At 39.0% G+C, this 24,641-nt stretch overlaps 1 protein-coding gene across 2 annotated transcripts in view; it reads left to right on the top strand.

The window, feature by feature from the left end:
- The first annotated feature begins 2,628 nt into the window (after positions 1 to 2,628).
- The window catches only part of siz (Brefeldin-resistant Arf-GEF family protein schizo), a 49,029-nt gene continuing 27,016 nt past the window's right edge, over positions 2,629 to 24,641 (top strand). The window contains exons 1-2 of one of the 2 annotated variants that reach the window (XM_065225956.1): positions 2,629 to 2,908; positions 23,358 to 23,747. In XM_065225956.1, the coding sequence (XP_065082028.1) occupies positions 2,886 to 2,908; positions 23,358 to 23,747 (413 nt within the window). In that variant the 5' untranslated portion in view covers positions 2,629 to 2,885. Of the gene's footprint in view, positions 2,909 to 3,333; positions 3,475 to 23,357; positions 23,748 to 24,641 lie in introns of those variants that run through there. The other variant, XM_065225954.1, reaches the window with a different exon arrangement.

Raw genomic sequence — 24,641 nt, 5'->3', positions numbered from 1 at the left:
AGCAAATCGATTAACGTACCCCATTTTAGTCGAAATTCTAGTACTACACTATGTTTGTTTTGATTTGTTTGACAGATAAAATAAGGGGTTCGTGATTTTTCCTATGTATCGAGGGCTGCATCGATTATCTTGGGACCGAAGAGAGTGCCAGAGCTGAGTCAAAAAGTTGAGCACGTTTCTTCGGGACCTTCTGGTCCTAGAGTTACCTCTATGGTATTACCATAGAGGTAACTCTAAGACTAGAAGGTCCCGAAGAAACGTGCTCATCTCTTTGGCTCAGCTCTGGTACTCTCTTCGGTCCCAAGCTAATCGATGCACCCCTCGAAACATAGGAAAATCCACGAACCCCTCATTTTGTCTGTCAAACTTTCATAGTGAATCGAAACAAACATAGTGTAGTACTAGAATTTCGACTAGAATGGGGTACGTTAATAGATTTGCTTAGAACCAATAGACTAGTCAAGCAGTGTGCCAATTTAAAATCGTTAGTTTCCATCGGTTGGTATTATTGAGCAAATCATTCCAAAACAAATTTGGAGATCCTAAGCTTAGAAAAAAATCATGACTCAAGATTTGAGATAAAGATTTAAATTCTGAGGTTTCGATTTTTTTAGATTACATGATGAGCCTGGATCTCGAATGCATGAATTTAATTTATGTGTTTATGAAACAGATCGGTTTGAGGATTTAGTAGTATCTCGTCTTCTCGTGTTCCTCCAAGTTGAAGTGTCAGCCCTTCGGTTCTAAGCTCTTACTCAAACACCACCATAGTGCATCTCGAAACCTTATGTTCAAAGTCCATAGCCCTTCATCCTCCTGGTTACCAATTGTTACCCCTAACCTCGAGCAAACCGCGAGTAATCGGCCCCCGCTCTTCTTCTTCTTGTTCACATTTCAAGCTTATTGCTTAGCGCATACTAGCTTATTGCGTGCTCTCAACTTAGTGTTCTAAATGCACTTCCACAGTTATTAATTGAGAGCTTTCTATGCCAATACCAATGTATGAATTTGTATATTGTGTGGCAAGCACAATTGTACTCTATGCCCAGGGAAGTCGAGAAAATTTCCAACCCGAAAGATTCCCTCGACCGGACCGGGAATCGAACCCGTCGCCTCCAGCTTGGTAATACCGTGCCTTTACTGACTAGGCTATGAGGCCCCCGCTCTACTAATTTCAGTTTTAAGTAATTTTGTTAAACATAAACTGAATTTTGATTTGTTACGAGTTCTTAGACTTCGTAAACTTAAGTAAATGTTAAATTTCAACTTTTAATGGTTTTGATAGTAAAATCGGATTGTCATGTCTTAAAATAATTTGTGGAAATAAATGTTGTTGTTATACCAAAAATAATAAATTTTCTAACGAAATTTGAAATCAGCATACTTATAAACATGGACATTTTCATTAGGTTAACTTTGACATAAAATTATGTAAACTGTCCTAATAACAAACCTCGATATTGTCACACGGCACGCATGACTGTTAATAAGGTACATATTGCATTTCCAGAATTCATTTCCAATATTAAAGTTTAAAGTATAAGCAACTTAATGATCCTGTAACGGTAAACATACTTCAAAAAATTTTGCTATTAATAATGAAAAACTTGATAAAACTGGATGACTTCTCAAAAAACTGGAAGATTTCTAACTTTAACGTTTGACTGGATGCGTCAAAAAAACTGGAAGAATGCAGTTTAAACAGGAATACTGGCATCACTGGTGATAGCTATCTCTAGATAGTACCACTTGCAGCCCATCCACCCCATCCCGTTCGTGTGGTCGTCGATTTCAGTTGTAAAACGAACGTAGGAACCGAAACGCACCGCATGTCTACTACCCTACCACGGACAGTAGGGAAAACAGAGTTTCCATTTTCATTCGCATAACCGCCGTCCGTCGTAGCTTGTTCGTTCGTAGCATAAAACAAAAACGGGAGCGCGAGAGAGAACGAAAAACGAGACTCTCAGTCTCAACTCTCCACTCAAGCTCTTCTGCCATGCTCCTTTATGCTCTATGATGATGCTTCTCAACCAAGAACAAAAGCAAACTGAACCGCACGGATTCGGCTCAGTCAACCGAAGGATGTCGCCGAACGCGGACGAACACCACCCGAGATCGATCAGTGTAGCATAACGTAGAGCATAAATCGCATCTCAACCCACCCCGCGCCCGCCGATACAAAAGGATATTCGACGACGACGACGACGCGCGCGTTCCGTAAAAACGGTTTCCATTGTTTGCATTTGCTGGGAGGAGGAAAATTCGTCGGTTGGTGAGAGCGAGAGTGAGTCAATCTCGCGTGTGATCTGTGATTCTTTTATATTATACACACACTGACTGGTGGCCGCCGGCAAGCAACCTCCGGAGCAGGACTTTTTCCGCAATAGCTTCAAAGCTCCCTATGATAAGTGAAAAGTGGTTTGGGGACGAAGGTGCTCCCACTGGCCAGAAGGGGGACGAGCAGACGTAGTGAAGCGTGTGCGTGTTTTTAAGAGCTTATCGATTTTTCGTCCACCCCTAACCGTTCCGTCACTCTCTCTCTCTCTCTCTATGAGTCTATGTTCAGTAGAAGCATAAGTGAAAAGTGTAATTCGCCGTCCGTCGTCTCTCTACGGCATAGATGACTGTGTGTAATTTTGCATCCGATACGAAAATCCGTGGACGACGTCAGTGTATTAGTTAATGACGTCGAACGGGCTGTGATATGTGGTGATGGAACTAGCGAGACCTGAAGAACGAAGCAAATTATCAAGTTCGTCCATGCAAGGATAATCAGTGAAAAGTCACCGAAGTGGAAACTCTACATATGTGTGATTACTATCTCGGGAGCCGTAAAAGCCGTAACAGTGACCGACCCACAGAAAAGCCAGAACCGGGCGAAAATGCTACTGTTTCAGATCCTAAAGTATTGATTTTCGAAAACCGTTATCACACCCCGCACTCGCTGTTTGTGTTGTTCATTCAAACATCTACTATTTCTTTTACGCTCCCTCTCCACTGCTCTGTTGTTCTGTTTATTCGAGTGTGCGTCTATTTTATGAGTGGTTTTTTTTTTTGTTGTTGTTTACATTCATGCTACCACACTCTGATGCTTGCATAGATAGATAGATAGATAGAGACACGCAATTATTCTCGTTTATTTGCACCGAGCGGGACCCCAAGAACGAACAACCCCAACCGGAACTGTAATAATTGCCAAGCGTGAATGGACCGTAACCCAAAATTGGAGTTGATAACCATAGAACTGTGATATAGACTGTGTGTGTGTGTGTATTTGCTAAAAAATAGTCGAACTCCTTTGCAGTATTTTCATTATTATTATTATTATTATACATAGTTTGTGCTTGAGTGAAAGTTAAGCAACAAGACTTCTGTTTCTGTGTGTACAAATTGGCTTGAACCGGAGGAGAAATCGATTTACTGTGTCAGCAGAATGATTATTTGTATCTCTGGATTTATCATAGGTGGAAGGTAGAGTTTTATTTTGATTTTTGTTTACTTTAAAAGCTAGCTTTAGAATGTATTTTAGTTGCTAAGTTTGACCTTTTGGTTTGATTCTTATTTGAGTATGGGATATTTTGAATGTGAAACAAGGGTGGAGTTGCTCTTTAAGTTCGATCGTTTGTCATTAGTCGCTTGGTATCAACCATGTTTTACAATCTACTGAGATTACATAATCATAATCATAAATTGAAAATTTGGGTTGTTAGTATTAAGCTAAATCAATAAATTTCCACTGTCAATAGTTCTCCGCAGAAAACTTCAAAATTTGCTTGGAATTGTCCCCAGAATAGTTTTAACTATCCAAGTATTCGATTGATTTAGAAACCTTGGAATTGAATTTTATTGGATGTTGTCCTTAGATTTGTTTATTTTTAAATTCCCTTTAAATTTTCCTCAGATTAATTCTTGAAATACTACCATTCCTTATATTATCGACAGAATTCGATTACCTTTTAATTCTTCTCGGAACACTTTGGTTACTCCCTTCTATTGCGATTCAGCTTAGAATGCTTTCGGATCTAACTTATTTGAGATACTTGTAGGACAAGGAAGCGTCCACACAACCGTTATGTAAATCTACTCAGAATTATCTCAAAATTCTACTCAGAACTCTGCTTAGAATTCACCTAGAGGTCTTCTCACAATTGCGTTATCGTTATCTCTAGAAGGATTTTTGAACTCTTCTTTAGATTGGTTAACAAAACTTTCTTTTTAATTCTTCGAAGTAATCGAATCTTGAGAATATGTTCAATAGACTGATGGAAAATTTGAAATTTTCGCTCCACAGTGCTCAAACGGTTCCAAATTGGGCCCTGATTAGCCTCCCAAAATTTTAACTCATTTAGTGAGAAACTGAATTGGCACAAACCATTTGAAGTTTATATGGGAATTATTATGAAGAAAGTATAATTTCGGTTCATATTTATCTCAAAACTCACCAGTTCACTCTACTTCAGAAAATGATAGTTGAGCTTGTTGAAAATGTTCCCAGCTACAACTTTGTTCAAGACCACTTTTCGATCAAATGTAAGGAACAAAAATTATTAATGATTCAAGTCACTGATGTCTTATAATTATGCTCAATCAACTGTTCAGCAGGCAACATTGGTTTATGGCGCGTAGAATAGAGGACAAAAATCATGGCTACTATGTCACACTGCAGAATACAGTGTTGCCCATAATTCAGTTGCTTAATCTTGCCATAAGATTATCAATCTCTTAAACAACTAATAACTATTTAATTTGACGTTTGGCTGAAAAACAATTTTCTGCAAAATTGTAGCTGATAAAAATTCCCATAAGAATAGCAATAGAATTTGTAAACAGTACAATATGTAAAAAGGCTAGAAGACAATGAACAAAAAATTTTGTTTTCCCATAGTAATTTCCATATAAACTTCAAATAGTTTGTGCCAAGTCAGTTTCTTATCAAATGAGTTTAAACTTTCGAAGGCTAATCAGGACCTGATTTGAAACCGTTTGAACAGTGTGGAGCGAAAATTTCAAATTTTGCATCAGTCTAATGTTCAAGGGCCTTGAAAATCATGTATGGTTCAGAATCATTATTATTTTTCTTAAATCTGATAGGGTGTCGAATGGCCTTGAAAAACCCACGAGAGAGCCTAATCCAAGCATGGGGAAAACAATAACTTACAACGCCCATTTTCAGCATCATGATGTATTACATTTCAAAGCATCTTTTGGATGGATTCGTGATTAAAATTCTTAAAAAAAAAAACCCCCCGTTGCCCCAAAATCTGCAAAATTTCTAAAATATTCCTGTCCCAAGAGGTATTCAACTATGCTCACCTTAATCTGTGCCGAAAGCAGTGCCAAGCACTATACCAAACGTGTCAATGTAGGCAGAAGTGTCCATATCAAGGTGTCAATATCCCATGAATTTGGCAACCCTGAAGTTATGACATTTACGATTGTGTTTAAATTTTCATTTTCGGAGTGGGAGGTGGAAGAGAAATTCGACCGTTCCACAAGATTCTGACTCGATGTCAGTTAGAATGACTGAATCCTTGCAGGTGTGCAGAAACGAAGTCATAACCTGACCGGCATCATTTGAAATCCTCTCCAACTAAAGTAAACAAAGAACTCGAACGGACGAAAAGATGATCGACGCGTCGAGTACCTAGTGCGGAAGATAGCTCGTAATCTCCCGATAAGAAAGATTGGAATCTAGAAATCTGCGTTGCACAATTATTACCACTGAATCGAAGACAACAAATCAAGAAGACTGGCAACACTTAAATTTTCTCATACGAACGCCATGAGACGGGTACAATCGTGTCATCTGCCGCTCAAAGGTAAATGCTTCGAATGAATTTGATAGCAAAGATCCTCAGAAGAAGGGTTTGTGTATTTGCTAATTTTTCTATGCGTTGCTTCCACCTTCACTCAAGCGCAGCGCCATTGTATCTGTCGCTTGGATTCTGGCAAAGTTGCCAGTCTTCTTGATTTGTTGTCTTCGACTGAATACTTGTCTATAATTTGGTCAATAATCTAGTGTTGATGTTGCTAGTAGTTCAGATTGCAAATATATTCATATATTTAAAGCGTAATTCAGATATGCTTCGCATCTGCAGTTCGACTGTTGGTGTAATTGGTTAATCTGATAGGATCTTGCGAGACTCTTCCTAAATAGCACATTGCTCTAGAGGGTCGCCAATCGCGAACAGCTGAGCGTACCGAAACTCACTCTGCAGCGAGTCAATTTTTTCTAAATTCAGTAAGGCCTTACAATTGATCGATCGGTAGGCCACCCATCGCACCGGGGCCTCCTGCGATGAATTGTTATTTGAACTAGTGAGGTGACAAAAGTCACGTCGTGTGAGGTAACTATCCGTGCGAATCAAATGCCACACGAGGTGACTTTCACTAGTGACTAGAGACGCAGAATAGGCCTGAATGACAAGCAAGAATATCTAAGGAGAAATCGAGAAAAATTCCACACCGGAAGATCTCCGGCAAATCCGATATTCGAACCTGGCCAAAAACCCCTATGATAAGCTTTTTGACATTATTATTTTTTTATTCGGTGCTGGGTCATTAAGCCGAAGTACGTTAGACTGAAGGGCGTTAGGCCGATGTACATTTATCAGTCATTCTGCAAAACAAACTTGTAAATGTAGATCATCTCTAGCCTGCCCTATCCTTCGTTCCAAATGTAAATTTGACCTCCGCAGGATACAGGATATTCTTCCGACCGTTCTTGGATCGGTTATTGCTTTGCTGGACGTGTTGCGCAGTGTTGTCGGGAACATCTCTATCTGTCCGTGGTGGTTGGTTCGACTTAGAACAGAGGCTGTATCGTATCTGGATTTGTGCCAATTTATGATCGAATCCCGTAAGAAACTCACTGTAATGAAAAGCCTTATTTTCAAGAGCTGTTTGGAAGAACGAATCGTATCTCTTTCCGGATGTCTGGTGGACATCCGTTGAAAACCGACTCCTTTAAAATTTATGCTGCAATCGGCACAATTCAGCCACCGTTTAGAGGAGTTTCATCCCTACAGATGGTTGAGAAGAACTTGGAATAGAAGCTGTTCTGGACAAAACCACAAGCCGCAGGATATTCGCTTTAGATGGACTGAGTTTTGTTAGATGACAGTTTTTTTTTAATGTGATGTCAAGATTCTCCAAGTTATTGGGTTTTACAACGGAGTGAACAAAGTATTCATCCTTAGCAACAATTGGCAAAACATCAACGCACGACAGTGATGCCATTTTAGAATATATTTCTTGTGTTCTACTTGTCAGCGTGTGCCCTAACGTGCCGCACAGTGTGCCATGCTGTGTTTGGGCACAGTGTTAAATCTCGAAATAATTTCCATGAGCCTCAATTTTTACATTCCTACCAATAGACTTCTCTGCATGGCCAAGTATCAGTGCAACCGTGGCTCCGAGTATAACTGCAAGAATGATCGTCTGCACACGGCTTACTACACTTATAGTTGGAGCCCTGAGAGAGAGAGACGGAAACCCGGATCAGCAGCCAATTGGGTCCTTTAATTTTGAAAAAAAATACATTAATCAAGGGGTGGTCACTAGACTGATGCAAATTTTGACATTTTCGCTCCACAGTGCTCAAACGGTTCCAAATAGGGTCCTTATTAGTTTCCCAACATTTGAACTCCTTTGATAAGAAACTGACTTGGCACAAATTATTTGAAGTTTATATGGAAATTACTATGGGAAATCCAAACTTTTCGTTCATTGTTTTCTTACCTTATTCCATATTGCACTGTTCGAAAATTCAAAAGCTATACTTATCAGAATATAGTTGTTGAGCCAAACGTCAAATAAAATAGTTATTAATTGTTTGAGAGATTGATAATCTTATGGCATGATCAAGCAGCTGTTTTGTGAGCAACACTGTATCTTGCAGTGTGACATAGTAGCCATGATTTGTGTTCTCTAATCTAAGCGCCAGAAACACCAATGTTGCCTGCTGAACAGTTGATTCAGCATAATCATAAGACATTAGTGGCTTGAATTATTTATAACTTTTGATGCTTACATTATATTGAAAAGTGGTTATGGACAAAGTTGTAGCTGAGGAAATTTATTACAAGCTCAGTTATCATTTTTCAAAGCAGAACGATATGGTAAGTTGTGAGATTGATATGAACATAACAGTTGGTTTTCCCATAGTAATTTGTGGTTTGTGCCAAGTCAGTTTCTTATCGAATGAGTTCAAATTTTAGGAGGCTAGTCAGGACCCGATTTTGAACCGTATGAGCACAGTGGAGCGAAAATGTCAAAATTTGCATCAGTCTAGTGGTCACTCTTCACACTTATTTTGCGCCAACATTTTTCTCGGTGTGCCTCAAGTGTGCCGAGAGTGCCAGTTATCGGGCTGACTTTTTTGTGTGAATAATTGTATGTTCAAATGTTTTGTTTTGGTTTGTCAAACCGTACAAGCTGTCGAAGACAATGGTCACGTCAACGCCAGATCAACAGAAACGACATTCGTGCCGCAGTTTAAGGTTAAGACCACGGAGAAGCGGGAAATTTCGATGAACGTGTACCTGTTGAGGCACGTGAAGCATCCGAACATTGTCAACATGTTCGATTGGTTCAAGAACGACAAGCTCTTCCAGGTTGTGATGGAAATCCATGGCTCCGGGATGGATCTGTTCGAGTTTATCGATCGAAGACCCGTGCTGACGGAGAAGCTTTCGTGTTATTCGTGAAGATGTTATCATCGATCACAATATCTATATGAAGCTGATTGACTTCGGAAGGGGAACTGTTTTCAACCTTCTACGGCACGACCGAGTACTGCAGTTCGGAAGTGTTCGCAGGAATACCGCTACTCCAGTCCAGAACTGAAAATGTGAGCTCTCGGTGTGACACTGTACGTGTTGATGTTCTTCGAGAACCCATTCGTGGACGTGAAGGAAATCCTGCAATCCAAACTGATCATTCCGCACGAAATTAGCGCAGAATTGGAGTACGTGTTGCTTTCGCTGTTGGACAAGAATCCCAAAACTCGGATCACCATCCAGGAGCTACTGGAGACGGAATGGATGACGCAGGAAATCAAATCGTCACAGATCTATTTTGCCAAAATCGTCCCCTGCGAGTTTGACAGCTTGGTGGTTGACAGTGCACGAATGTTCAGATCTTGAAGTACCAAAATCAGGCATGGAAAATTATTTGTATTTATTTCGGGCATTAATTTACATTCATTTGCCTCTAACTTTTGTCATGTAAATGAATGCACAAAATGAATGTAATTGATTGTCCATGCCTGACTACAGCCGTCCGTATAGACTTGTAATGTTAAAGAATTTTTGGTTCTCCACATTATCCTGAAGTTTGAATCGTGAAGTTCTACAGTCTGTACATAGAGCTTCATGTGGTCTCATCAAATCAACACACAAAATGAAGCCAGTTAACGAATCTTTACCTTGGAGTTTAGATCGAGAAATTCTACAGGCTAAACGTACACTGAAGCAAAAGAACGTAAGAATTCCATAAGAACCACTTACGAATTTTAGCCACAATAAATCGTTATATGTTTCAGTCATTTGCCTGATGATAAATAATGTTGGCAAAAAAATAATAAAATGGAGCAGACTGAAACCGAACCATGGACGTTGAGATTACGGGGCCGGTGTATGGACAACTCGGCTTTCAACGCTTGTTAAAATTAAATGGTTAAAGATGTACAAGAGCTACCTCATGTTAGATGAAAATCATTGATAAGTCACGTTTATGAAATTAATATATGCCGTTCATAAGTCGATTCTTATGAAATTGTTAAAATGATTTGCCTCAGTGTAGAGCTTCATGTGATCTCATCAAACCTTGTGGGGCAATAAACAATCCACCAACGTTAAATAAAGGAATGAAGACAAATCTTTATCTTAGAGTAAAATGTACTGAACTGGGCAAATCAAAACTGTTCGTGTGTGAATCCGATGCTCTCCTACGGCAGATCCATTTCCAAAATTAAAACTCAATAATAATTGAAAAATTAAGCTAGTCCATTAAGCTGTCTTATTGTTGCAGATCAATGTGAATTTATTAACTCAATCATTGGAAATTTTGCTACTGTCTCATTTGGTGGTTATTACTCGTCACTGCTTCATTTAGTGTGTACTGGTTGTCAGACCGACTCTTTGCCATAATAGAAACATTTACAAACAAAGAGCAATCACCAAAGCCACAACCAGGGTCACAACCGGCAATGAAATAATAATCACTAAACACTGTTAATCCGAACGGGCGTGATACGGTACGCGTTACAGTGTATCACCTATCTTCACATTCGCATTTTATTTTCCCGTACACTACATAATTAAAGATAAAAGACCAGGAACGTCATCACGTGGCTAACCATTCCGGTGTCACGTTTCGCCACTAACTCGCGAAGTTTTCAACAAGAATCTACTCAACGGCTCATGTCTCACCAATACCACCACCACCACCACCATCACAACCAGAGCAGCGATCGCATAATTTTGTTTAATTAAATTTTTATATTTATTAACTTCAGGCTTGGTTGAGCAAGCGGAACCACATAAGTGCAGCGAACGTAATTTTCCCTTCTTAGCGGGTTCCATTTATCTACCGCGGGAGTCGGGAATGGATGGCCACGGTGTGGATTAATATGTAGCAGTCTCTAATCTTCGAAGGAGTTCAACTACTTTTGAACTTTCTCGGTGAGCAGCACACATGTTTGAAGTTAACAGCGATTATTTTTAGGCAACGAAACATGTGCACCATTAAATCTCCGACTTCGAAACGCTAATATAGACGGCGACATGTGTTTAGGGTTTTGAAAGTACTCATCCGTAAATATCTTCGCCCAGATGATCACTTCAGTGTGGCGTAAACAAAACAGTTTGGGTAGTGTTCCCTCTTTTCGGTTCTACTTTGAGTTGTCTTCTGCTAATATATTAATGACCCTGTGAGGGCTGTGAGATTTTCCTAATCAGACAGGGAACTGACACGTACTTGTGTGGGAAAGACAGATGGTCAAAAGGGTATATCGTTTCCTCGAAGGACCCGAAGTCGTGTGGCTAGACACGCGCCTTCTGCACGCCTGGTGGATGGGTCAGTCGCCATGGTGACGCCCTCCAATCATATTTTGGTCGGTGCGTACTTCTCGACTACTGTCGAGGACATAAAATTAGTACCGAAACGTGCCGTTGCCGTCTCGCACTTGTCAATGTTCTAATGAATCTTGACAGACAGACGGGTGTGTTAGTTGGCGAGTGCTTGGCGCCCATGGCATCCCGAAAAATGAGGAGGGGTTTCTTGGCACAAAGGGAATTTATTTCCGGAGCTCTCGAGCCCTTGCGTCACTACATGGAAAGGATGCTGGAGCAAAGTGGAAGCTTCCAGCAGTGACAAATGATCGTCATTTTGTTTTTCCTCCATATAGATTGGCAATTTCAATGGAACCTTCCGACTCAGCGCACACTGGTACGACCTCAAAACGTAGATTATCAATATCACCTGCCAACGCCAGTCGCGTTGAATGCTGTTTTCATCCACTATCAATAGCTATTACACACCATCTCCCCCATGCGGGAACATGGGGGTGTTTCTACTCTAATAAATCGCAAGTCATCGCCATGCTCATCGGGGTGCTTGTTGTTATTGCTGTTGTTGTACTACAACAACCTTGCTTTCACCATATCCCTCTTGAGTTGAAAGTTATGCTGAAAAGGAGCACATTTGAATATCACCATTCTGCCTCTGCCGGCGTTCCTAGTTCAATATTCCGTGAACTGAGCAGCTCATCCTACACATCGATGATGGTGGGGAAATTCGACAGGAAATGGTTTTCCTGAAGCGGCAGCTCTGCACACGGATGCGAACCAAACCGGAGTAGGATGTCTTGATGGGAAAGTGGAAAATTATGAAAATGAAGTTTACCGTAACCTACATCTACATCATAAGCATCTAAACGCCAAGGTGGGAGCTTGTGATGTACGTGGCATAGAGTGTGTCATGCTGGCTGATGGCTGTATCGGCTTATTGCGGTACAAATAGTGGGGGATTGGATGGAAATGATTAGGGGACTTTTTGCTTTTTAGTTGATTGAAGTTTTATTTAAGCAGTTGTTAGAAGTGCGATTAACATAACAATTAAACCGATCTTATCATGAATCTCATAAAATTTTATTATTACGAAATGGATGAAGCAGAAAATCGAAACCAAGTATGAACCTCTTTTATCTAATTTATGCGACAACGCGTTTCAATTTATTTTGAATTTTTGAAAAACAACTTAACTTTGCATAGCTGAATGTTTGGAATGGTGTATCAGATACCCTACTGTGGAATAAATCGGCTCATTTTTATAGGATATCTTATACATCCCAACTAACAATTTTCGCAATGTAGCTTTACTCATTTCATTTATACAGCCTGATTTGGAGGCGAACCAGCCCAAGGCTGAAAGCCTCCTTAATAAAGTTAAATAATAATAATAATTTATACAGCCTCAAGCTGTATTCGAATGTTATACGATATGAGGAAACCTTTACTGAACCTCTATACAAGCAAATCTGGGGAAGTTAGTCAACTACTTATGGCTGTTGTGACGGTTGGGACAAGCTCTTATTGCATATCTATTTACGCATCTATACAGCTGTTATCCTGCTGTTTAGTTGTGTGTGAACTTGAAAGGCGCTTACTCAACCTTTACCCGGTTATCCAATAATCACTACACAACTTTCTCTTGACGTCAGGTTAAATATTGTATACGCTATTTTTAGTTTATTTTACTGCAAATCAAATTAATCGAAATTAGTTATAAGGACGCCACCAAATTATTAACACTGTACCAGAACCTGGAATTGAACTCGAGACTACCAATTTCGCTACTTTGAACTGACGTTAACAAATTTACATGCCCTTCTACAACAAGATTGCTGAATAGAGGCTTTAAAATAGTGCACATGAATCACTTTTCTCGACTAGTCAATTCAGCTTTGTAAAGAAGCAGAGTAAAAGCTGTAAAACTGCACAAGTCTAAAAATAAACCTAGTTGACTGTAAAGTAGCTTTCAAAGTAGCGCTAACATAGTTTATTAGCTGAGTACAATATTAATTGGCGTGATAACCATAATTCGAATCATTTGAAGCGTTTAGCTGAGTTTTTTAATTTAAAGCAAACGGTAAATTAATATACGCGTATTTCCAGGCACAGTAGAACTTTAATTGACCACGTTTATTCCAATTTTGATTCCATTTGTTCAGTTACGGATACTGATTTGAAAATAACCGATCATGAGACTTTAGTGATTAATGTCTTAGACCATGTTAACGATAACGATAATTTTGTAAAATTGAAGTGCTGGAGGAAATATTCGAAGCAAGCTGTTTCAAATCTTGTTGAGAGAAGCCTGGATTTTCCATTCGCGGCCGGTAACTTAGATGAATCTACAGCTGTTCTTAATAACGCTTTGAAAACGTGTACCAATCAACTAGTTGAGCAAAAGTTTGTTTCTTTGAAAAACTCGAACAGCTGGTACAATTTGGATCTTTTGCGTCTTAAACGGAAAAGGGACAAATGGTACAAAAAGTTTTGTAGATCTAATAATGACAATCATTGGACTAGGTACACAATCGCGCGTAATAAGTATTCACAATCGATAAAGAAAACTCGTTGTGAATATGTTCAAAGGAAGATTGATCAGCATCAAAACAACAGCAAAGAGTTATGGAAAATTTTGAAATCTTTATTAAAACCTAGTAATTGCAAACCGCGGTCCATAACTTTTAATGGCACATTAGAACAGTCAGAACAAGTAATTGCATCTAAGTTTAATGATTATTTCGTAGACAGTGTTTCATTGATTAATCAATCTATTGAATTGGTCGATGAACCTGACGAAATAAAACAGCCAGTTAATAGTAGTTGCAGATTTGAAGTTTTTCACCCAATTACATTAGATGAACTTAGAGTTATTTGTTTTTCATTAGGAAAATCGGCTGGAGTAGATAATGTTAATGCTAGAGTTATTCAAGATTGCTTTCATGTCATTGGCCACATCTTTCTGGACCTTATTAATGAATCATTGATGAATGGACATGTGCCACAAATTTGGAAGGAATCCTTAGTGATTCCTATTCAAAAAGTTGCTGGAACGATTAAAGCCGAAGAGTTTCGTCCCATCAACATGTTGCACACATTAGAGAAAATCTTAGAACTTGTTGTTAAAGGCAAGCTGTTGGAGTATTTGAATAGCAACTCTTTGTTGATACCAGAACAATCGGGATATCGGGAAGGTCATTCTTGTGAAACTGCATTGAATTTGGTGTTAGCAAAGTGGAAAGACAACTTGGAGCGTAAAGATACGGTTGTTGCTGTTTTTTTGGATCTGAAACGCGCTTTTGAAACAATTTCTAGGCCCTTACTGTTAAGTACAATCAAGCGCTTTGGAATTACGAGTACTGCATATAAATGGTTTGAAAGCTATTTGTCTGACAGAACTCAACGGACTGTTTTTAATGATTCTGTTTCCAGTCCCGTGGGGAACAACCTTGGAGTGCCCCAGGGAAGTGTATTAGGGCCCCTTTTATTTATTATGTATATTAATGACTTGCGACGTGTTTTACGGTTTTGCGACATTAACCTTTTTGCAGATGATACTGTGTTATTCATTGCAGCTAAGGATTTAGAAGTTGCCGTCTCACACTTGAATGAAGATTTGCAGTATCTAAGTAGATGGTTGAAGTGTAAGCAGTTAAAATTGAATACAAGTAAAACTAAATTTATGGTAATTTCGCGGAATCGATTAAATGAGAACGTCTTTGTTGTAATTGATGATGAGACTATTGATCGCGTTCAGGAGATTAAATATCTTGGCGTGATTATTGATGACAAACTTAAGTTCAACTCTCACATTGACAATGTCATCAAGAAAATTGCCAAGAAGTATGGAATTCTATGTCGATTGAAAAACGATTTAACTATTGCCAGTAAAATACAGCTATACAAATCAATCATCTCTCCTCATCTAGACTTTTGCCCATCCATTTTATTTCTGTCGAATGCAACACAAATATCGAGATTACAGCGCTTGCAGAATAAAATAATGCGTTTGATTTTGAGATGTAATAGATTCACTTCCTCAACTTTGATGTTAGACGCCTTACAATGGTTGTCGGTGAAGCAAAGAATTGTATATTTGACTATGGTGTTCATTTTTAAAGTAGTTAACGGTTTGCTGCCTCGATATTTGTGTGATCGAATTGAAAGAGGAAGTGACTATCATAGATATAATACTAGAAACGCGGATGAAATAAGAACACCACATTTCTTGACTTGTGCTTCACAGAATTCATTATTTTTTAAAGGAATAAATGTTTTCAATTCGATGCCTAGGCACATTAAACGTTCAACAACATTAGCAGAATTTAAGAGACATTGCATTTCACACGTTAAAACTGTCTTTTGAACGGTTATCCAGTGATTTTTTTTTATGAATTGACAAATTATGTATCTTGACGAAGTTATTTTTAACGGATTACTTTGTATGGATGGCTGTTATAACGACTTTTTAATAATTATTGTAGCACTGCAAAAACTATTTTGTTCGCCACGATGGTGATGATGGATTTTTGATATATGATTTAATAGTAGTAGTAAAAAAAAATAGTAGTCTACAAAGGTTTGAGCCTCGCGCGCGTATTACGGATATAGAGGACTGAATTTAACATTTGATAAAAAAAAAATGCAATTTTGAAGCTTATTTGGAAGATACCTTGAGTTAGTAGTAAGTTTTCTGGCAAATGTTGAGGGTTCGTGAGCATTCCTGACATTGCTGAAAATTATGATAGCATCAGATTGCGGGGTTACTAGTGTAATAGGATGCTTTGTTGATTGTTCATTAACTCTTGATTGCTTGTAATACTTATGAATATTTTAGGTGGACAAAAAGGCGAACTAAGAGGTGGACGCCTGAGCTTTTCAACATTTATATCGCTGTGAAGCAACTGTAAACTCTAGAGGGAATTTATATCTGTAACTGAAACCAGTTCGATTTTGTTTGCCAACCTGGTTAAAATGTCATATTTAATTATCTTAAAGATAAATCGTCCAGCTCAAACCTTTGTAGGGGTAAGAGGTGGGACCATCATCATCATCATTAGTACAGGCTGTTTAGTTGTTGAAAAAGCACTTCTGATTTTATGTTATTCAGCAAGAATGGTTGGTTGTATAGAAGCCATCAAATAAGTAATATATTCGCTTTGTTTTACAGCTAAAAGTTGAACGTTGATTAATATTTGCATAGAAGTGACATTAGTGTTTATTGGTTGATGTTATTCACTGCAACTGACAAATTGAATAATGGTTGTGAAAAAGTTGAGTAAACGCTCTCCAAAACTAATTTGCTAGCTTCTGCTTGTAGCTGTTTCAGCTACTTTACAGCACAACGCTGGACAAGTTGGCTTATAAAGCTGAAAATGTTAGTTGGGATGTCTTGTAGACGTTGTAAAATTGCTCAAAAATCAGATTTGAGACACATGAAGGCTGTTCATAAACTACGAAGACACATCGGAGGTTTGGCAAATGTACACGGAGTAAACAACTTTAAACAAAAAGTGCGGACAGTTGTGCAATCCAGCTAGACAAAATCAATAACTACTCGGGGTAGCATTTTGATGTCTTTGACATAGCTACTCAGCTATAACAACCCTACTTTGTGAATGCAAAACTTCAGTTCAGTGAATTCTTGTTTAAGAAGCAGTTCTGTTTTGTATCTTTCAGTAGCGTCGCGTAACCTCACTTTTTACCTGTGCACCAACTTTCAAAACCAGATTTATTGCCATATTCATACTCGAATCTATTGAAAAATACTCTCGAAATCTATCTATTGAAAGCAATATTTTGATAATTGTGTATGTTTTGAGAGTTGGTACACAGGTAGATTGAGGTTAAGGCGACGCCACTGGTATCTTTTGAAGGAATCATTTTCGATACTTGTTTTTTTTCGCAAAGCAGGCCTTGCGATTACGTTGAATAAAGTCTCTGAAGACTTCGGAACCATGCGAGCAATTAAATGTCACGTACAGTTCCCTTTTCAGCATAGTTGTCCCATTGGTTAAAACAGCAAGCTGAGAAAAACGCTGTTAAAGATTTTTTTTCCTCCAAGGGCTCTTATGGATGGGACAACACAGTTTTGGTTTATTTCGCGACATTTTCTGAACAAAGTAGGAAACTTTTCGTGTACATTGTACAGTGATGGTACTTGACAATCGATTTCAATTCTAGACCAACAATTGAAATAGGCGGAACAACCAAACGTAAACAATGGCTTTAAACGCCAATTTCTCGAGAATCAAAACACATCCACGCAATCTAACACCAACATCTGATAGAGCACACTGGTTTATCGAATGGCATTGTTAGTTTGCGTGGGTGTGTTTTGATTCTCAAATTTATAACTCATTTTCGCCAAAAATGCTAATGGGACCGTTATGCCGCACAGGGCAGTACAGTACTTGTTCGCTAACTGGTTTGAAAACGTATCCCAGGTAGAGAATTCCACTCGCTTACTGAGCTAGATTCTTAAACGTCAAAAAACACTGAAGGGAACTTCATTGGATTGTTTGATCGACGTTAAACACATTTCACGTGCATTGAATAGAAACAATGTAAAGTTTGTTTTTGTTATTTTCACAGCATTCAAACTCGCGAGTTTAGAAAGGCTCAACGCTTTCGCTAAAAACACTTTCAAGTCTTGATTCAATTGTGAAATAAAAATAATTTCAAATTTATTGATATTAGTAAATAATATTCCATTCGAATGCCCCCCTTAAATTATGACAACGAAATGTCAAACTGAATGTGCCGTGTACTGTTGACGTATAATCAGAGTTCCCAAGTGATTTTTCAAAAAATCTAGCTGTTTTAGAATAAAAGATGTTCTTAATAATGGCGTTTTTTATATAAGGGAAATGGCTCTAATGTTGGCCTATGGATCTAAGATTGGGCCCATCGCTAAAAATCTGCTATTTATCAAATTTATCTAGATGAACGCGTCATTGGGATGGTACTAATGGATATTTTTGGTCGCTATTGAAAATTTAGTCGATTCCTGAATTTATGTATGGGCCCAAATTAGGGGCATTTAGGCCGACATTCCATCCATTTGCCCTATACCAATTTTATTCACGGTGTTTACATTTACTTTTGACAGATGAAGGTTATACATTTGTTACTTTTTGACATACTTTGAAATCATATATTGAAATTTGATGGTCGAGTAGATAAACACCAAGCCAAGTTAAAGTTAACATGATTGTTATAACCAGAGTTCCATGCATTATCGAAATTACTGTTGGTTTAGAGATTTAATTCAATTAATACTGAATTCTTATTGGAATTTACTAAACAGCCGGTTGACGGAAGATAATGAGTGAGGCATTTGAAACGCTAATAACTTTTCGGGATTAGCTCGGATTCATATTCGGTTTTGAGCCAAGATGTTCGCAATACTCCAAAGATTCTACATTTTGTACACGAAGTAAATCGACCCACTACAGCGCCACCTAGAGCCGCGAATGTGAAAGTGGCTCGTTCTCCCATACATTTTGTCGATTTTTCCCATACAAACTTCAAGCCGTTTGAGCGAGGGGTTCCCGTGAACCAAATGGCTTCAAATTTTGGCATGGTGTTTCTGACCCCCCAAACTACCATTCCAGGAGGTAGCGTTTGAAATTCCAGGATTGACCTACACTGGAGTCGCTTTTTACGCGGGTGATACGTCCCGCGTAAAAAAAAACCGCGTAAATTCCGGAATCCGCGTAAAAAAACCGCGTAAATTCCGAAATCCGCGTAAAAAAACCGCGTAAAAAAAACCGTGTAAAAAAAACCGCGTATAAAGCGACTCCAGTGTATTTTAAAACAGGGTTAACTACCCCATTTTCGTCCTATTAAGCACAACCCGCACTTAGTCTTTCTTAATCTAGCGTAATTTAGCACCAAACGGAATGTTATTATTATTGATGGATTCCAAATTTATTTACCTTTCCATAGGTACAATACGATTTGATGAAGAGAAACAATTTGTTGAGATATTGTTAAAAGTCTAACACTGCTTCTTAACGCCAAACTCGGCCTACGAATTCTAAACTCGGCCTAACGCATTGGAACGCCAATGAATTCACTTCGGTCTATGGGATGAAGATAAAGATTGATTCGGTCGGAACGCTTCATTTGTATTTGAGAATATTGGGTGCAAACATTCAAATCACGCGTTCTTATTGACTTCGTTCGGTATCAAATTTTGAGCTAAAGTATCGTACCAAACGCATAATTTACCTGTTAATGCCGAAATCATGGATTTATTTGATGTTTTCTGCTTGATAGGCCCAAAATGGGCGCTTACGCCGAAGTAGTTCTCTACCCTATATGTTTAAAAAAAAACTGTGTGGACCGTGGATAGTTCCCAAATACCCCCTAAACTGTCGTAGTTTATGAACAGCCCCAAATACCCGAAAATTTAACCTCGATTTAACCAGAAAATAAATATAAAATTTAAGATTTATCAGCACTCTAAATTTTTGATCATCCACCTGAATCGTTTCCCGAGGAATAATATTTGAAATATTTCCGTCAGTGTTAAAACCGTTGGATGGATCCTTTCTTAAACATTGTGAACCAATCCAAATTGAGAACTCTGGAATAATCTGGACAAATAAAGGAAAAGTCTGGTCCAGACAAGAGATTGTCTGGATGTATGGAAGGTCCATAAAAAGCTGGAAGATTCCAGTTAAAGCTGGAAGGTTGACAACGCTGTGGATATAACTGCCTTTTAACTGAGGTACAGCCAACAGTCAATACGAAACTAACGATTTTAAATTGGCTCATTACTTGACTAGCCTATTAGTCCCAAGCAAATCGATTAACGTACCCCATTCTAGTCGAAATTCTAGTACTACACTATGTTTGTTTTGATTCGCTATGAAAGTTTGACAGATAAAATGAGGGGTTAGTGGATATTCCTATGTTTCGAGGGGTGAATCGATTAGCTTGGGACCGAAGAGAGTACCAGAGCTGAGCCAAAAAGTTAAGCACGTTTCTTCGGGACCTTCTAGTCTTAGAGTTACCTCTATGGTACAGCCCAGTTAACGATCGCCTAGTTAAAGAAAACCCAGTTAGCGAACAAGTAATGTAGTTGATTTTGAAAAATTGCAGCTGAAAACGTATTTTTTTTCCTTACATAGGATAAATGACGGCATCGGCAATACCTTTACCTATTTTCGCATCAGCATCAATTGGCATCAACCCACCATAATGAACATAAGACCCGGTGTCGTTTTTTTTCCAGCCTTTGCTTCGAATGGGCTTAGGTTTTTTTTTCTTTATTAAAGAGATTCAGCCCTAGGCTGGTTTGTCTCTTACCGGACTTATGCAGTCAGTCTTGAAAACGACTGTAGAAGTCACGAAATAACTGATCATAGTCACCCTTTTTTATTTTATCACTCTCGAATCGGACGCTCACTCAAGCGACGTACACGCAGGCAAAAGAACGTAAGAATTCCATAAGAAACACTTATGAATTTTAGCCATAAGAAATTAGTGTGAATTCATTGATTTGCCTTATGAAAAATAATGTTGACAAAAAATTACAAATCGGAGCAGACTGAAACCGGAAAATGGACGCTGAGGTTAGGGGGCCCGTGTGTTGACCAATCGTCTTTCAACGCTTGGGAAAATGAAATGGTTAAAGGCGTATAAGAGCTACCTCATGTTATCTGAAAGTAATCCATAAGTCACGCTTATGAAATTCAAATATGTTGTTCATAAGTCGAGCCTTATGAAATTGTACCAGTTGCTTTTGACAGTTGACAATGAAAGTTGGTCACTCACCGCTATATTCAATCAGTCGTGCTGTTTACACTCTTCTTCATAGTGAGTGTCATCTCAGCCGCAATTTTTCTATCAATCAGTATTGTTGTCATTCGTTTGCCTATCATTGATGATAATCGTGACATTCATTTTTCCTATAGTTTCCTCCGGTTCTAGCGAACAGTTTTTGTGGCCTTCCCACGAAGAAACTGAAGAAAATTTCATTGATTAATATCACCTGAAGAATTCTGGTTGTTAGAAAAAGTTACCGTTAAACGGGGTGTCTTTGATTGCAGAAGAGACTTTGATCAGCTCGTGCAGCGCTGAGCTGCTCAGGCATCACAATTATCCCTATCCATTATCCAATCTATCATTGGATATTATCCCTATCCCTATCCGGATAATTATGGAGCCTGGTTCGTTTTTGTGTCAATAAATCTGGAGAACTTTGAGATTTGCACGTATTTGATTTTGTAACCAAACACGCGAATCACCGATTTCTCGCAAATAAAAGCTCGATCTCACAAGGAAACAATACCAACTGATATAGGAATCATTCCTCTACCTAAACGTGGTGCATGCTTTCGAGGTTGAGATTTTCGGTAATCGGTAATTGGCGTGTTTTGTTACAAAGGTAAATACGTCCAAATCTCAAAGTTCTCCAGATTACACAAAAACGAAACTCAAAACAACAACAATGATTACTTGTTGTCTGTGTCACACTCAGTCTTGACCCAGGGGGGCGACACATCTAAATCTCAAGTCTAGATGCTCAACAAATCTTACACTAGCGAATCAATATTCGAAAAATCTTCTTTCATTTCTCGCATCTACTTGCATCACGTATCATCTTTTTGCAGGAAATCGTCTAAATCATCATCAATCTTCAATCATCAAAACACAATCTTTTCTGCATCGTAGATAGAGTCGTCCCCCTCGGTCTTGACGTCTCATCATCTAGTCGCTTAGTCGACACTCAGGTTCCGAATGTCAGATATGAACGTCAGTCTTTCGAAGGATTGTCAGATAGCTCAACAAGTCAGTCGGGGTTTGGTGTGATGAGGGTCATCGATGAGATTCGCTTAATTATGCTTTGGTCTTTTTCCTTTCGCTATGTTCGCTCTCGTGACAATCGTGAGATTTTGAAACTCTGTATGCAGTTTATCAGACCAATAAAAAAAAATCGGTTTATTATAGTCTTTAAGATTATTCTATGTTTTATAAACCTCTTCCAAACCATGATAGCATCAATATTGTTGCTTACGTTATATTGCAAACAGAGCAATTAGCGGGTTGCATAATTTGATAAACAACTTTTTTATTTTTATTATTATTATTAAAGTAACTTTAACCATAGAGGTAACTCTAAGACCAGAAGGTCCCGAAGAAACGAGCTCAACTTTTTGGCTCAGCTCTGGTACTATCTTCGGTCCCAAGCTAATCGATTCACCCCTCGAAACATAGGAAAATCCACGAACCCCTCATTTTATCTGTCAAACTTTCATAGCGAATCAAAACAAACATAGTGTAGTACTGGAATTTATACTAGAATGGAGTACGTTAGTCGATTTGCTTGGGACCAATAGGCTAGTTTAGTAGTGAGCCAATTTAAAATCGTTGGTTTCGTATTGATTGTTGCTTTAACGCTTTTGGGTCATTCGTGACTTGTCTGGGGGTGAGATTTGAACTCGTGATATTGGCGTGAGAGGTATGGATTCTAACCACTACGCCAGGGTCGCCCCTAGACAGATAAACAACTTAGTATTATCAAAATGACCTAAAAACACGACAATGGCCCTAGGAATTTCAGAACAGCATTAAAATCGTCAAAATGATTCTAAAATTCCAAAATAGCCTAAAAGACGCGTCAAAACTTCCTAAGAACCTTCAAAATATATTTAAAAAAATAAGACCAGTTTTTGTAACACCTCCTACCTGTCGGGATTAAACTGAACACAGCTATCTCTGAATTTGGATAACCTTTGTAAATATTTAAAAATTAAATGAAATCATTTTACACACGTGTTCCACTACTGACAAATTATAAACCCATCTTCACCAGCTCCAAAAGTCTGTGGAAGTACGACAAATTCACACGCTATTTATCGAGCAAACCCCCCATCGTTTGCTGGTGCCAATTTCAACATGAACAGATGTCCCTTTTCGCCGCGAAGCCAACTGTTGATCAGTCGTCGTCGCTCCGGGGATAGAAAAGGAAACACCACATATCCATTTAAAATAAAACCAGAACCTGATTTTTTTTTCTTTTGTAATTGCATTCATGTATCAGTTTTCATTTTTTTTTTTTCACCCTGCGTTACTTGCCTCCTCTGCCTTCGTCTTTCATTACGATGTTATATAGTTACTTGTGGAAGAAGTAGTGGTAGCTGTAGCAGTAGTCTTCCCTGCCACGGTGTGCAGGAGAAGAAAGGAATCCTTCAGCGAAACATCTGCTCCGAAATCATGGCCATCGAGTTTTAATCATCCTTTCCTTTCGCTTCTCTTTCTCATCCGTAGTTTTCCACAAAAGATCGATCGTCCATCCCAGATTTACTCGACACATCATCACCATCCCGGTAGTGGTAGTGGTGGTAGTGCTAGTATCCTAGCCAGTGGTGCTAGCAGTAGCAATGCGAGCAGCCTCTGCGGAGGATCGACCGGTGGTAGCAGCGGGGCCGTGGCCACTGCCACCGGTGGCTACGTGTATCTGCCGCAGACGACGGCACAAACCCAGCACCAGCATTACGTGTCGCCCCAGCAGCTTGCCTACCACCATCATCATCAGCCCAACAGTTACCACAGTCATCAGTTGGCCGGCCATCAGACGATCGCCACCCCTACGCTGCACAAGAAGGGCTCGATCCGTGGCAACGGCGAGGTGCTCAAAAGGACACGGGTACAGAATGCGTAAGTATCTACTATTTGCTGCCTCTGGCCTCATTAGTCCCGACAAAGCTACGTACCCGCATACGACTAGTAGAATACCTGCATACGAAGTTGACTTTACGAAAGACATAAGCCAAAATTCTTATTCAACCCTTAAGGATGACATAACTCGTCGTCAAAGACGTCTCACACCTGCCATATCTGCAGTCGTGAACTTGCGCTCTGCTGCCGTAATCTAATTGACAGGCCTAACCAACCGCAAGAATCAATACACAACGAACCGACTAAAACCCATCGTCGGTCGTGGTGGTGGCAATGCTCTATAATTATCCCCCATTTCACCACACTTTCTGATGGACTGTCTGTCCGGTCGGTTTGTCTGTCTATGCATGTTTATATGTGGGTAGTTTATGTGAGCAGCACGCCGTTTTGGCATATATGCTAGGTGTGATGACGAGTTGCCTTAATTAATATCGTGTAAATCCATTTTAATAGGATTATTCCTTGAACATTCTACGAGTATATCCACTATGTGGGAAAAATGTGCAGGGGGAGATGGGGTAAGAAAACCCGTCGGGGTAAGACGAACCACAGCCAGTTCTATAAGCAATCCTCTAGATTCTTGCAAATATTCTGTATAGAAAAGATCAACAACATGTTTTTAAACCTATAATTCGGAGGGTCTTTTGACGATCACGAAGTGACAGACGACTAACTGGTGAAGAAATCAATTAAAATAATGTGATTCGCTGTAATAGAATGTTCATAGAAGCTTGTGCGATGAGGCACCAGATTGGCTAGTATTTTTGTTTTGATTTGAACAAATTTGATTTTGTGTGCAATGATATTTGACAGTTTGCAAAGAGTGTATCATTTTGTCATTTTTTATGCATTTCAGTTTTGAGTAGAGTGAAA

This window comes from Ochlerotatus camptorhynchus, unplaced genomic scaffold (assembly GCF_037179485.1).
Source record: "Ochlerotatus camptorhynchus isolate MF236.1 unplaced genomic scaffold, CSIRO-AGI_Acam_v1.1 ptg000242l, whole genome shotgun sequence".
In the NCBI taxonomy this organism is placed as follows: domain Eukaryota; kingdom Metazoa; phylum Arthropoda; class Insecta; order Diptera; family Culicidae; genus Ochlerotatus; species Ochlerotatus camptorhynchus.
Note: the sequence above shows the minus strand (reverse complement) of the source record. Positions and strands in the feature narration are given on the sequence as shown.